This window comes from Syzygium oleosum, unplaced genomic scaffold, assembly GCF_021117445.2.
Source record: "Syzygium oleosum isolate NSW1041296 unplaced genomic scaffold, Sole_v2.1 Sole_v2.13, whole genome shotgun sequence".
NCBI classification, from domain to species: Eukaryota; Viridiplantae; Streptophyta; class Magnoliopsida; order Myrtales; family Myrtaceae; genus Syzygium; species Syzygium oleosum.
Genome location: NW_026607497.1, coordinates 4,043,709 through 4,058,662, shown reverse-complemented (window position 1 = coordinate 4,058,662; position 14,954 = coordinate 4,043,709). Strand labels below are relative to the sequence as shown.

Here is a 14,954-nt window from a genome sequence, read left to right as displayed (position 1 = left end):
TAGACAATGCTATTGAAAACCTGAATAGGATAGGCAGCAAAAGTAGAATTCATTTGGGGGGATTAGTATGAGGTTATGTTCCCTTGTAAAGATTAATCCCCCACTTTGAAACTTTGAGGTTATTTTCTCCTAAAAATTCTTGTAATGTAATGAATGAAGTAGTGGGAAAAAAAAAAGTGTTCAGTCCCCGGTTCCCAATTTTGGATCCGGTTCCCGGTTCCATCTTGGAACCGGACCGAACCAGAAACTGATCACCCCTAATTAGAACTAGAGAAGAGTTTAAAAACGCTAATGCTTCGCTCTTTTGGATCAGAGCAACATGACCCCGATTAAACTGTTTCGATGATCTGCTTAGTAGTTGGATCGTATATGGAAACATAGGCTGGGAAGTTTTCTTTTCACCCTTTGTTGTAAAAATTCACCCCAGCCCCACTTTGAGTTAAGATGTAAAAAGAGGAAGAATAAAGAATTGCCTGGTAATCACCCCTGTTTTGACGCTCAGAGTCGTGGATAGATGGAGAACCCGACAGCTTCAGCTCAAGTTGCTGAAAGAACAGAGCAGTTACCACTAGCAAGTCAATGGCAAAAAGGCCAGCTTATTGGGCGGGGCACTTTTGGAAGTGTTTACATTGCGAGCAACCAGTAAGTTAGCTCTGGGAAACTTCGACATGTTGCATATTTTTAGTCATCCGGTTAGCTAAACTTTAACATGCTTCCTGACAGAGAAACCGGAGCTCTGTGTGCATTGAAGGAATTTGAGTTATTGCCTGTCGATCCAAATTCGGCTGAGTGCATGAGTCAGTTAAAGCAGGTAATTTTTTGTAACGCTCTGGGATCCAATCTATCTCTCATCTGATCTGAATATGCTGGGGAAACTTTCTTTTATCATTTCCAGGTAATTGATTGCTTTGCTACCTCTATTTTTTTCAACCTGTTACACAGGGAATTGAAGTACTTAGCCAGCTTAGACATCCGAACATTCTGCAGTATTATGGCAGTGAAATTGGGAGTCGCCTTTCCATATCTTCTTCTACACGTCTCAGCTCAACGGGCTTTCATAATTTGACTTACCAAAATTTCAACACATTCATACAAACTCAGGTTGAGGATCGGCTTAACATATATCTAGAATATGGACATCACGGTTCGATAGACAAGTATATCCAGGAGCATCTTGGGGCCCTAACAGAATCGATTGCCCGCAATTATACCCCCCATATTGTGACTGGATTGGCTTACCTGCATGTTAACAACTCCATGCATGGATAATTCTAAACCATTGATCGAGCATCATGAGATGACTTGCATATTGGTTAAGGACAATAGGACCTTCTTCTTTGTGCCTAGAGACCTGTGAAAAGTCTTTGGCGTGTGCAGGGATTTAAAGGGAGTTAATTTATTTGTGGATGCATCTGGGATAGTCAAACTAGCTGACTTTGGGATTGCTAAACGTGTGAGTTTCCACCTCTTCACTGCAAGACTACTGAGTGAATGTAGAAATTCCTTGCCAATCTGTGGTGCATTTACCGGCGAATGTGAAGTCAGGGTGACTGATAGATTAGGTTATCACAAATAGAAAAAAAGAGAAAGAAAACATGCTAGCTGGTTTTTCTTCATCTATGGTCTCTCAATGCGTACTTTTCATTATTGGTCTGTGTCATCTCATCTGTGCCAAAGTCTATTACAAATAGATGAAATGTTAGTGAATGATTTTCTTGACTTTTTTTTTCATCGTTTCGGGTAAAGTTACTATGTTGCATAAACCGGAAATGATTCCTTGCTATGTTTAGATGCCAAAACCTAATTAAAGTTCTTTCCTTTTCTACTTTGTTTCTAAAAAGTTCCTAAGAGGCGTAGTGGATACTGGATAGAGCGCAATACCTTTGGTGAAAGGTTCTTCGTGTGTTGTTATTGCTGCTCCTCTGCCTTCCAAGAGAAGCATTGAATTTAGTCAGAGTAAGGAGCGCCGCCTTCCTAATATGGGGTAAATAAAAGTGTATTGGTCCATAGAACCGAAATCTGGCAGCAGCCAAGGTATTGTTGCTCTCTTTTCAAGTTCTGAAGCATTTGCTGATATCATTTTGATTGTTGCTTCATGGTCCTTTTTCTCAGTAATGAGCTAACGTAAGTAGAAAGTGGTTGATTTAGTTCTTTCATCGATCTGATGTATCTATGTCTATGAAGATGTTGCAATTTTATCCAGTGTTCCATGAACACACCAAATAGTCTTCGGCTTTACTAATGTCCTACCGTTTCTTAGCTAACTGGACAACCAGCTTACCGCTCTTTGAAGAAGTGTCTAAAATGGATGGCTCCAGAGGTACATTGCTTTTGTGTACGTTAATGCCACTTTCTTTTTTTTGTCGTGGCCGAATGATGGAATAGTATATCCTGCAGCTCATACAATCCTTGATGGCGAATGATAACAGCGCGGATCTCGATCATACTGCCGACATCTGGAGCTTGGGATGTACTATTGTCGAAATGATAACTGGGAAACCTCCTTGGAGTGAGTATGAGCGGGTAAGAACGCTGCATTGCTTTTTCATTCTCTCTGTTTGTCCTTCCAAGGATACGGGTCCAACCAAATCTGTGTCACTGTTTTCTGTTGGAAGTTTGGGACTGTGCGTATTACCATTTGGTATGTGATCTGTGTGTATAGTTTCTGTTTAAGGTTTAATCATTAATGTAGGCTCAAGCTATATTTAAGGTGATGCGAAGCTCTCCACCAATACCGGAGACGTTATCCGCCGAGGGAAAGGATTTCCTGCACTGCTGCTTTCGAAGACAGCCTGCTGGGAGGCCTTCAGCTGCTATGCTACTTGAGCATGCTTTACTGCGAATTTGAAGTTGCAGATGACTTAACTTTTTTCATGTGCCAATACGTTGTTGCAAAAGGGATGTTGTACTGTAAAGTTTCATATTTATTAAGCCAAAGCGATCACAAGGTCCACGGATGGGATGAAGAAGAAAGAAGATTCTTATTGGTCGAATAAGACATACTTTCGCTTCAAAGGAAGGGCGTCTGGTGCGGAGGAGGGTCGACAATAGGTTTCTTTTATAAAAAGAGGTACATTGAAGAAATATTTTCAGTATAAAACTTTACGAACACAGTGAAAAGAATTATTTATCTCGTGGAGAAATAGTTAACATTTTTTTTTTGGTCGGTAAATAGTAAACACTTTAAGAAGCTACTACTTCTGTATATATTTAAGTTTACCTTAAAAAACTTACTGATAAATAGGGGGAAAAAGCTAAATGATTCAGTACAGCTTATCGCATTGAAAAGAGTTACTTTTGCTTATAGAAAAATAGATTTAAGTATATAAACAATTGTATTAGCTAAATGTTTCATAGTGGCTAGTAACTTTCTCGATTACAAAAAATAACATCAGATCTATATATCAATAAAATCAGATCCATGTTCCACTCGGATGGTTTGACCAACAGCTAAGCAATTTGACAGTGTTGCTTAATTTAAACGTTTTGTATGGAGTGCATTCGGATCATGAGTTTTGTATGAAGCACATCTATTCATCAAAATTGAATGGTATCGATATGGGTATGAAAAAGCACCACATCAGCAAGAAAATAAAAAAAAAAAAAAAAAAAGAAAAGAAAAGCGAAGTGATAATTGTATCAAAATTCCTAAATCAAGTCCTAACCACCTTCGGTTTGGTGGAAGGAACATTGGCAGTTTATGTTGGAAAAAGTGCTCCTCTAAATTGTAGAAGAAAAGAAACTTCAACTTCAAATGGGATGAACAATGAAGTCAGACTTTGAGGCGTGATATCACTTTCTTTAAAGAATTATTTGCCCCACGAAGTTGCTAATGGTCACCGGCAAATTTCCTCCAGGATACAATAAAGTCTCGATTGAGAATACCAAATAGCAATTTCGGTATATCTCCAGGGTCTTTCTAGGAAAATAATTAGAAAAGATGGCTGTATATCTCTTGGAAGAAATGGAAAAAATGGTTGTTTTTTTTTAATGAACAAAAACGTTGAAATATTTATACGTTGAACAAACACAACCTTTCGAATGTAAAGAAGTTATGTCCGAACAAACACAACCTTCCAAAGGTTGTAAGAGAGCCTAATTACCATTAGGCAGAAAATGAAAATTAAATTATTAAAAAATAACCGACACTCTATTGCGAACGATCACACTGTTTTAATATGACAAAACAGTTATTTTATAATAATAAATTCGAAATTTAATAAATAAATAAAAATGATCGCTGATTAGTGCCAAATCTCGTCCACGTGCACATTCACATCCATTCGATGTGGGACAAGGCACCTCATTGTTTGTTTTACAAACAAACTACCAACAATCCCCCACTTTGTTTGTAAAACAAAATTGAAATAAAACGTTAAAAATATACAGCCAAAATTTCCGTGAGATTAATATACATACATAAAGGTCTCTTTCGAGTTAAACCTTTACTTAGTGCAAGTATCTCAAAACTCTATCAAAGTGACAAGTAGCTCAGCTTTAAATTTGTACTTTTAGATAATAGAATCGAACATACCACACATATAATAACCTCTTGTTTCAGCGAGAAGTTCTATATTACTCAGCACTATTATGGCCATGTGCTTGTACCTGTTTCATGAGCTCTCTAGAAAGCAACCCCAACTTTCGTAAGAAGCGGCACCACTTCTAAGCTCATATAGGTGAAGTATCTTTCATGTGTTTCTGTTACTAATAACACATTTAAACCATACTTCATTAAGAATTTAATTCAACCTACAAACGTAACAGACGATACTGACTTCTCATGTCAGGGCTCATGTCAGTATCAAACAATCACTTCAGTAACTTGTTTTTACCCATTAAACCTTGTAACTAGTGATGTTCTAGAAAAAGGTCGAGTTACCATTACTGGTGATTTAATTAAAGGGTTTCAGCCCCGTTTCTTGTGAGGTCATATTTACCATGTCTCTTAATAAAGCCTTTGTCAAGGAATCAGCTAGATTGTTGTTTGACCTCACGTAGACAATTGTTACGGTACCATCTTTAGTCAATTGTCTCACATACTCATGTCTTAGGCTGTTATGTCCAGACTTATCATTATAAGTGCTATTATAAGCTCTTGCCAAAATAGCCTAACTATCACAATGGATAGAAATATGAGGCATAGGACTAGGTCATAATTTGATATCCATCAACAAATTCCTAATCCATTCAGTCTCTTTCTCAATTGCTACTAAAGTAATGATTCAAATTCCGTAGGTGAGTGAGTTATACACATTTGTTTCTTGCTCGTCCAAGAAACAACACAGCCATCAAATGTGAAAATCCATCTAATAGTGGATTGTTTATCACCCACGCTTGTAATCCAATTAGTATCGGTGTATTCTCCTAATACAACCGAATAATTATTATAGAATAATCCCAAATTTTTTATTCTCTATAATAACAAAAACTTCGGGTAATAGCTTTCCAATGTTCTATACTTGGATTACAAATATATGTACTCAACTTGCACACGGAATAAGCAATATCGGGTCTAATACAATACATCACATACATTAAAGACCCTATAACATTCGCATATTCAAGTTGTGCTACTGCTTTACCAGTATTATAATTTAATTTAATACTGAAAGCAAGTGGAGTACTCATTTCTTTGAAACCAAGATGTTGAATTTTATTCAACATTTTTTTTAATGTAAACACTTTGGCTCAAAGAATAACCCCCACTATGTTTTTAACTTTAATACCCAAAACAGTATCCACTTCACCCAAATCTTTCACTTTAAAAATGAAAGTCAGATACTTGTTAGTCTCAATGACTCCGGTCATATTGGTTAAAAAAGAAATAAGCATATCATTAACGTATAAGCACACTAAAATATCATGAAAGAAGAAAAGCAACTTGCACATGCATTCCTTCTGTTCCAAGGCCTTAGTGTCCTTTGAATCAATAGTGCAAAAACATTTTGAAAATGGTTAGCAGAATAGAATCAGATGTCTTGTTGATGAAAGTCATGCATACATGTCTTGGAAGCTCTCATATCATCCTTCTCGGGACCCCACTGTCAGTACCATTTTGTTACAAATGCAACCGGAACAACTCTGAGTGGAGCACCTTCAAGTGGCTACCTTTGGCTAACACCCCTGGGATTGACTATGGAAGGATCAAAGCCAAGGCTCTTGCATGAAGTATTGCCCTTTGGAACACACTACACTCTCTACTTTTGGCACCACAGTGTTGAAGAAATGCAAACACATCACTTCCCATGACTATAAGTTTGTCCCTCAATAACGATAACTCACCATCTCATCAAGAGCTTTCGATTGTGTGCATCCGAATTCATTAACAACAAAATAAAAAATATATATATGCGAATTCAGATCACTGAGAGGAGAGTCACTGGAATTCTCCAATTTCTCAATCAAACAATTTCCTTGCTCAAATCAGGAACCCAGAGAGAGAATTGCCTACGAACCTACGACAACGACGACGAAGACGAACAACGTGACCGATCATACATGTGTCGGGTCCTTGTACTCGGGCAAGTACTCGTTCAAACGCTCCAATCTCACGGACGCCCTCGCGCACGGCCCCTATGGCCTGCCCACGATGTATGAGTCCCTTCCGAAGTACTTGACGAGGAAGGAGCTCTCATTGCCGAGAGTCTGCCTCACGATGTCCAGCAACCCTTTGGCCAACTCCACGCTCATCTTCGCCGCATTCCCGATCTCTGGCAGAATTCACATTTATGAAATTCAACATTAAAGTTTATCAAGTCTAACCTTTTCAATTGCTTCTGCACTTGGCTGTCCTCCCGACTAACAAATCTTCCCTTTCTTCATGCATACCCACGTCACAGGAAGGACAAAATCCATTTTGAATTTGCCTGACTCAACATTCTAGACTATTAGCTCTCTCATCTTCAGTCTCACACGCGTTCTCTTCTTTTTGTGCATCCCTGCCGCTCGCGTCTTCTTCTCCGTCGCAATATATGTCATCAAGATTATTTCGAGCAGCAAAATGTGTAGGAGCCACCGAATTGCACAGAGTGTTTAATTGACTCTGACTCCATTGTTGCAAAAATAATTCCTTAAAATTGTTGGAAAAAGTGCTCCTCTAAATTGTAGAAGAAAAGAAACTTCAACTTCAAAATGGGATGAACAACGAAGTCAGACTTTGAGGCGTGATATCACTTTCTTTAAAGAATTATTTGCCCCACGAAATTGCTAATGGTTACCGGCAAATTTCCTCCAGGATACAATAAAGTTTCGATTGAGAATACCAAATAGCAATTTCGATATATCTCCAAGGTCTCTCTAGGAAAACAATTAGAAAAGATGGCTATATATCTCTTAGAAGAAATGGAAAAAGTGGTTGTTTTTTTTTAATGAACAAAAACGTTGAAATATTTATACGTTGAATAAACACAACCTTTCGAATGTAAAGAAATTATGTCCGAACAGACACAACCTTCCAAAGGTTGTAAGAGAGCCTAATTACCATTAGGCAGAAAATGAAAATTCGAAATTAAATTATTAAAAAATAATCACCACTCTATTGCGAACGATCACACTGTTTTAATATGACAAAACAGTTATTTTATAATAATAAATTCGAAATTTAATAAATAAATAAAAATGATCGTTGATTAGTGCCAAATCTCGTCCACGTGCGCACTCACATTCATTCGATGTGGGACAAGGCACCTCATTGTTTGTTTTACAAACAAACTACCAACAGTTTAGACAAACCTGCAATATCTTATATCTTAAATTGGGGAAGTGAAGGGAGAAGTAACAAAGTTATGGGCGTTAGAGGCTCTTGATTCTTCCTTCAAGAACGTCCTGATCTCAACAAATACACGAGATTTCTCCAACCAGAGTGGCCCTCATCACTCTTACCAACTTGCGGTGAATCAAGAAAGATCACTGTGTCTCTGCGAAAGTAAATGATGATCCAAAATTTGGGACTTCCGAGAGGAGAATCGACGTTGACTGTGGCGATCACGCTCTGGTCAGGGCGGGAGCGGAAAGTCTTTCCCCTGATGGTTTTGCTTTGAAGTGATGATGCAATTTTGCCAGATTTTTCCCTGATGGTTTTTCTTTTTTGTTGTCTTTTCCTGGAATTATCTAAGAATACCACTTATACATTTTAAAAGCCAAGAACACGTTTCAGCCAAATCACGTCCCACCAGATTTCTCTTCATTTCGTAGGATTTGTCAAGCCCACCTCCTCTGACCTGCCGGGGCTAACAATACAATCTAGAAGGGACAAATAGATTGTATCGGGATCTTTATACTTTTTGTGAAAAAATAATGAGTACAAAGTAAAGATCACGTTAAGATGATGGTTCGAAAATCGTGAGTTGATTGTGTGCTTAAGTAATTGAACCAGAGGGAAACAGCAGCACACAAAGATATATAGTGGTTCGGTTTTATCTACAAGCCTACATCCACTCTCACCACTAACATCCACAAGTCGGGTAAACCCAGTCCAGTTGCACATCCCTAGTATTTTATGATCTAAAAATTAGTTCGGGGCAAATTTATCACAACTGTACCAGTTTAGGATTTTTGGTTATCCAAAAATTAGTTCGCGGTAAATTTATCACAGATATATAAGTTTTGGATTTTTTGTGATATTGACCCAATAAAAAAAGAGCGCTAGTAGAGAATTTGGTCAAAAAGGACATGCCGCAAAGAAAATCCAACACATCCACATAATGACCATATCGTCGGTAAAGATTGAGGGTAAAAAATAAAGGAAAAAAGCCACAAAAAATCTCAAACTACGTTAATTGTGACATATTTATTATAAATTTTTTTTCTGTAATATCAAAAATCTCAAACTTGTACTTATCTGACACATTTACCCTTCATTAAGATTCCTACAACGAGTATCGTAAAAAATTTGCCTAGATGGATGCCGGAAGGCAAGCGGTGTTGTTAGGGCACCCACGTCACTTAAATGAAATAAAAACGACGTTATTTTGGCCGAATAATCATCAGACGGAAAATTAACGGAGGAAAAACGTGTCATATCGGTACAAGTTTAGATTTTTTTAGGATAAATGTGTTACAATGGGTATAGTTTGGAGTTGTTTTTTATATCACAATAAATAAAAAATTAAAGTAAATGTGTCACAGTGGGTATAATTCGGGATTTTAGTGGCTTTTTCACAAAAAAAAGCAAGAAAATTCGGCCGAAGGGAGGCTAAAGACTCCCGATGAAACATTGACACGGTCACAACTCGTTCATTAGAATTTCTATTTTCTAGAATGTCGAGTAAGATTCTAATCCGGATATTCTTCAAAGGTCTAATACGTAGAAGAATTCATCGTTCGATACATTCGAGACATACTATAAAAAAAAAAGGGACAATGACAAACCGTCCATGAACTTTGGCCCAATTTGTAATATGGCCCTTGAACTTTTAATTTATTCGATATAGTCCCTGAACTTTTAATTTATTCAATATAGTCCATGAACTTCTATTTAACGTTCAATGTGATCCCTGAATTTTTAATTTGTTGAATGTGATCCCTGGACTTTGGTACATGTTCAATGTAATCCCCGAACTATATGAAAATATTTAATATAGTCCTTTTATTAATTTAAGTTCATGGACTACATTGAATATTTTCGTATAGTTCATGGACTAAATTGAACATGTACCAAAAGTTCATGGATGACATTGAACAAATTAAAAGTTCAGAGACCACATTACATAAGGGGTTAAAATTTAGGGACTACATTGAACAAATTAAAAGTTTAGAGATCAGATTAAACGTTGGGCTAAAATTCATGGACTATTTGTGTCATTTTCTCTTAAAAAGTCCATAAAAGGGCGTGCATGACGTTCAGGACGTCCAGCACGCGCAAGACGTTCAGGACATTTTCTCTTAAAAAGTCCCATAAAAGGGCGTGCATGACGTTCAGGACGTCCAGCACGCGCAAGACGTTCAGGACGTCCAGAACGTTCAAGACGTCCAGGACGTGCAGCACGCGCAGGTCGGGCAGGACGTGCAGAACGTTCAGGAAGTTCCTGCGTTTCAGAGGAAGAGAAGGTACTGCCATCTCTACTCTTCCTTCCGTCTGATCCATTGGACACTTTGAAAAAAAAAATCTCTCTTATTCTCGAACTTCGAGATCTGGAGCCATGGCCGTGAGCGACGATGGTTCCAGATTTGGAAGTTCACGGACCTCCGCGTCTTCCCCTCCGTCGTTGTGGGTGAACGAGCGGTCGTCGCTCGTGGCCAAGGCTCCAGACCTGGCACAAATGGAACTGGTTCTACACAATGGTTGTCTGTTTTGGTCGCATCTCGTGACAGAACAAGCCTGCACACTTTAAATCCATGGTTGTTCTGTTGAGTGGTGGAAGGAGAGGCCAGCTTCAGCCATTGATTCTCTTCGGACCGAATCCATTCCCTTGCCGTCAAATCTGAAAATGAGGCACCCGGCGGAGAAGACAGCCGTGCTGGAGAGATGCGGCCGGTGGCAATTGCGGAAGGAGGCGCGGTGGTTGGGCGTTTTTAAAAATATTTCTCTATCTTCTCGTCAACGTGTTACTTGGTCGAGGAATCCTCCAATCAACTTATTCTGGGCCTTTGTTTTCACAACCATCACCAGATTCCCGCTTCTCTTTGCCCTTGTTTTCCAAAGAGAATAGGAGAATTTCCTGTTCAGAAATCTTCGGTTGCAGATATTTGGTTTTCAGAAGCCTCACAATTTCGGGTTTCCTTCTCTTGAAATGGGTTTTCATCGCTGGTGCGGGAGATTAAAGCGAGACATAATTACTCGCCTTGCGTGGATAAAAGCTGATACCGATACCGCTATAGAGGTCAGTACGCTGTCATATGATTTAAATTTAAGGCTTTTAGGAGCAGTTATCAGTTTTTTTTATCAGTTGTTTCTTTTTTGCTTGGGCCCATGTCTGTTATAAACCTGTCAAATGGGTGGGTCGGGTTTGGTTTGGGCCCAAATCGATTCATTAATCAGTTTTTAATCTATTTATGCGCAATGTAATTTTCCTGATTTATACCCGATGAGATTCATATTGTTAGAGCATTTTCGTATATGAGTTAAGAAAGGGTTTTATGACCCATTTTGACCAGGGTGTCAATCAAAATCGCGTCGGCCTGATCTGCGCCGGCCCAGCATGGACATAAAATTTGAGGTATTTTGGGATCGGGCTTTAATTTTCGAATATGGCCCTAAAATTTAGGATATTATTAAGGTTGGGAAGGTGGGGTGGGGTCGAGTCGAGTCGACTCAGTAACACTTTAGGTAGACTCGTCACTTTCAGTCTCCCATTCTGTCTCCCCTCTCTGGGTGCAGAAATAAAAAATCCCCAGATCTAAGCTAGCCGATCGCCGATGAAATCGATCGGCTCCATCGCAACATCTGTGACAGCTTCAAGTTTTTTTGCCGTTTGTTTCTTGTAGAAAGTTGATTTACGGCGAGCTCGTGCCTATCTTGGTGGATTGAAAAACTTTGCAGGGTATCGATTTGGTCACCAGAGACAAGAGCAAGAAGACCAAGCATACGGCGCCGAAGTCCAATCAAGCTTCTCGTCAAGGTTTGTCGGTGACTTCACAGCGCGGTTTGGTCTTTGAATGTGCTTCGTTTCGGGTGAAATCTCAAGCGTTCGTCGTTAGGTTTTTATTATGGGGCTGAAGTTCAGTGTTAGCGCGTTTTGAAATTCGTTTCCGGAATGCTGAAAATCATGGAAGGAAATGCATCTACGAGCCCAGACTTGTTTTCCTTTTTAAGGGTTGGGAAGATTTCTATGATGAATCAGTATCTTTTTGAAACCCGGATCTTTCTTTTTGGGCTTGATTGATTGATTGATTCATATATATTCTAAAACTCAGATCTCTTCCTTTTTCTTCGATTGTCTTTTTGCTAGTCTTGTTTTCCTTTTTCAGGGTTGGGGGACTGCTGATTGTGCTGTATAGGTATGTGAATCGTAAGTTCAGCAAGCAGTATAAGGCGACAATCAGAGCTGATTTCTTGACGAAGAAAGTTCAGTTCGAAGATAGGTTCACATTGCAGGTGAGCCCCAAAAAAGGGGTGGATTTTTCGCATGGTTCCTAGTTTCTTTTCCGTGTAAATTGTATCATTTGAGCATGGATTTTGAATTGCAACTGTTGTGCCCATTGATTTCTGCGAATTTAATGGCCTTTATTTGATTAAAACGATGTTGATTAGCTAGCGACTCCCTTTGGCTTTCCTGCTCTAAAAAATTTACCATGATTACTCTGTTACCGGGCTTTGTCTACATAGCATATGACTCGAGCTCAATGACCCATGCACCAAATGTTTGCTTCTCGCTCTCTGAAACACTATCCCACAACGCTCTCTTTCTCTATATTTCTCTCAATTCCCCTCGTGGCCATTTGTAGCACACTCTTTCTTGTTCTTCACTGGGTTCTCTCTCTCGGTCACTAACCTGAGGTAATGTTCTGTCTTTTTTGTCCTTTTACCTTACTTTCCTCTTTTTGGCCATTTGTAGTCTTCTTCTTTACTGGATTTCTCTCTCGGCCACTACTCGCTTGTTGCTCAGCCGCTCGTCGCTCACAAACCTGAGGTAATGTTCTGTTTTTATATGGGACTGGTTTCCCTGTTCTTTCCCACTGCCTTACTCTCCTTTGTTTGCTGTAGACGAAACAGAGAAAGATGGTTCCTAGCCCGTTTGCCAAGGCTACCATAATTGAGAATGGGCATCACCAATCGATCACTGTCCGGCTAAGGACAGCCACGACCATGATTATGCAAAAGGTGATCCACCCGGGCAAGCGCTTTCTTGTTTGCCCTGGGAACATTGTGCCAAACAACAGCGGTCTGATTTATTTCGAGGCGAGACTTGCGCCAGAAGGGGGTATTGTGGAAAACTACACGCGAATTGACATCAACCTCTTATCGAGCAGCTCGAAGATCGTGTTGGGATATGCACAAACTAGCACCTCTTATCCACCTCAAGTGACTGTTGCACAAACCAGCACGGCAAAAAATACAATTGCTGAGATGAGGTTTGTTAATATGGTCGTTGATTCACAGCACAAACCTTCGATATTAATTGCAAATTTTTCTTTTTTGTAGGGCGAGCGTCCAAATTAAAGAAGCAGTGCGAAAGTTGGGCAGCAAGTTGAGGGGTGTGCGCATCCAACCTCAAGCTGGATGAGTGAAGATTCTGAGTTTTACATGCAGAACATGTACGATACAACTAAAGCAGAAGAGTATGTAAAATGTCATTTCCTTTTACACGTTACTCGGGTTTGTACTTTTGATGTGCATTCTACTTGGTGAAATGCCTTGGCTGACTTTAGTTCTCTGCGTCCTAATGCTATTCGCATACATTGCGAATTAGAATGGTGACAGTTGTCGGTTCTCCAAATGTTGTAGTTTGCTCTCTTTGTTGAATGGTGACGATTGTCGGATTTGTCATTACCTTTTGGGTTCTTTAAATGTTGTAGTTTTGCTCTCTTTGTTGAATGGTGACGATTGTCGGATTTGTCATTACCTTTTGGGTTCTTTAAATGTTGTAGTTTAGCTCTTTTTGTTGGATGGGCGTCTTGCCTCGGGCGCAAAGCTCCTTTTACAGTAGTTTAATTGAAGATCCTGGTGCAATTCAAAATTGAGAAATTATGAAATTAAAGAAAGAGGGCGACTTTTTTTTGGCAAGAGAAACAAGGGTAATATTTCGGGAGTATATAAAAATAACTCACGTAATTCTCAAATAGTACAAACTCAACAATCTCTATACAATAAAATTCAAACTATGGTAGCTAATTGAATAGGTGACATAATCTAAGTAGTTTGTTCAATCGGACTACACACGCTCTACAAGCTGCACGTTACAGGCTCGATTCATCATCCGACTGCCCCGATCAACGAAGCTCCAATGTGATCACTGTCGTTGTGCTTTGCAGACCGATCTACCAAAATATTGGTAATTTCATTCATACGTTACTTCGTAATGTCGCAAGGTACTCAGGCCTAGTCCCTGAAGCAGAGATTTGTGGGCCTGGACCGGCCCGCTGCATCGAGGATTGGATCTGTTTTGGGTCATATAGAGGATGAGGGTTTAAGCTCTGACCCGTATAAAATTCCCCCTGCAGGCGCTTATCTCACCCGCTGCCGTTATGTTGCTCTCGATCCTCCCACGGCTAACTTCCGGTGTTTCTGCATCCCTGTGGATATGTAGTTTATTCGAGATTGCGATGCTTTCATGTGGTTTTTTTCCCTTTTGCACACGATTGACTCGATGAATGATTTTGTAAAACGAAAGCTGCATTTGAATGGTAACCTCGTGCATCTTGCTTTTGAATTGATCGTTGCGCTGAGAAAATGTGAAAAGATCCAGGTGACATGCAAAACTTGAGGCTTCAATTAGTTGGCCCGGTTCTCGCGGAGTTGCCGGTTACAGTGATGAAAATTTCGCTTGAGCCCGTTTTTTTTTTTAGCAATTAATCTTTGCTTCTCGACGGCCGGAGGGGGGCGGCGGGAGGCGAGCGCAAGCGATGAGATAGAAAATTAAAAATATTTTGATTTGATTTATGTTCCATAAATAGAGAAGTTACAAATTTTTACTTTTGATTTTTGTTTCAAAAATAGAAAAATAAAATTGTATTACCAAACGGATTTCTGTTCCAAACCTATTCCCGGGAACAGAAAATAAGTTCTGTCCAGAATCAGAATAGTTATCATTCACACCTTTGGTCTTTGGCTCGGTTATCAAAATTAGTACGACTTATACACGTGCACGTGATTTATAAGAAAACATTTGTTTGCAGGCTTGCTAAACTTAACGCTAAATTACATTTCACTTACAAATAATTTAATAGATATATATAATTAATGATATAACACATTAACTATCATTTTTTGCCCCAAAGATACAATTATATTATCTGACGCTTACCCAAGTGAGTATATTCATTTTTTTTATTTATCATTGGATAGCACAAAA

At 39.2% G+C, this 14,954-nt stretch overlaps 2 protein-coding genes across 2 annotated transcripts in view; both read left to right on the top strand.

Moving 5' to 3' along the window:
- LOC115675040 (probable disease resistance protein At1g61300) overlaps window positions 1–14,954 on the top strand; it is an 84,982-nt gene that overhangs the window by 44,287 nt on the left and 25,741 nt on the right. The gene's annotated exons all lie outside the window — the stretch shown is intronic.
- LOC115663859 (mitogen-activated protein kinase kinase kinase 5-like) lies at window positions 515–2,931 on the top strand. Its single transcript, XM_056317225.1, has 7 exons — window positions 515–642; window positions 724–811; window positions 943–1,036; window positions 1,362–1,453; window positions 2,261–2,320; window positions 2,398–2,523; window positions 2,693–2,931. The coding sequence occupies exons 1-7, from the start codon at window positions 515–517 to the stop codon at window positions 2,846–2,848; spliced, it is 744 nt and encodes a 247-aa protein (XP_056173200.1). The 3' UTR covers window positions 2,849–2,931.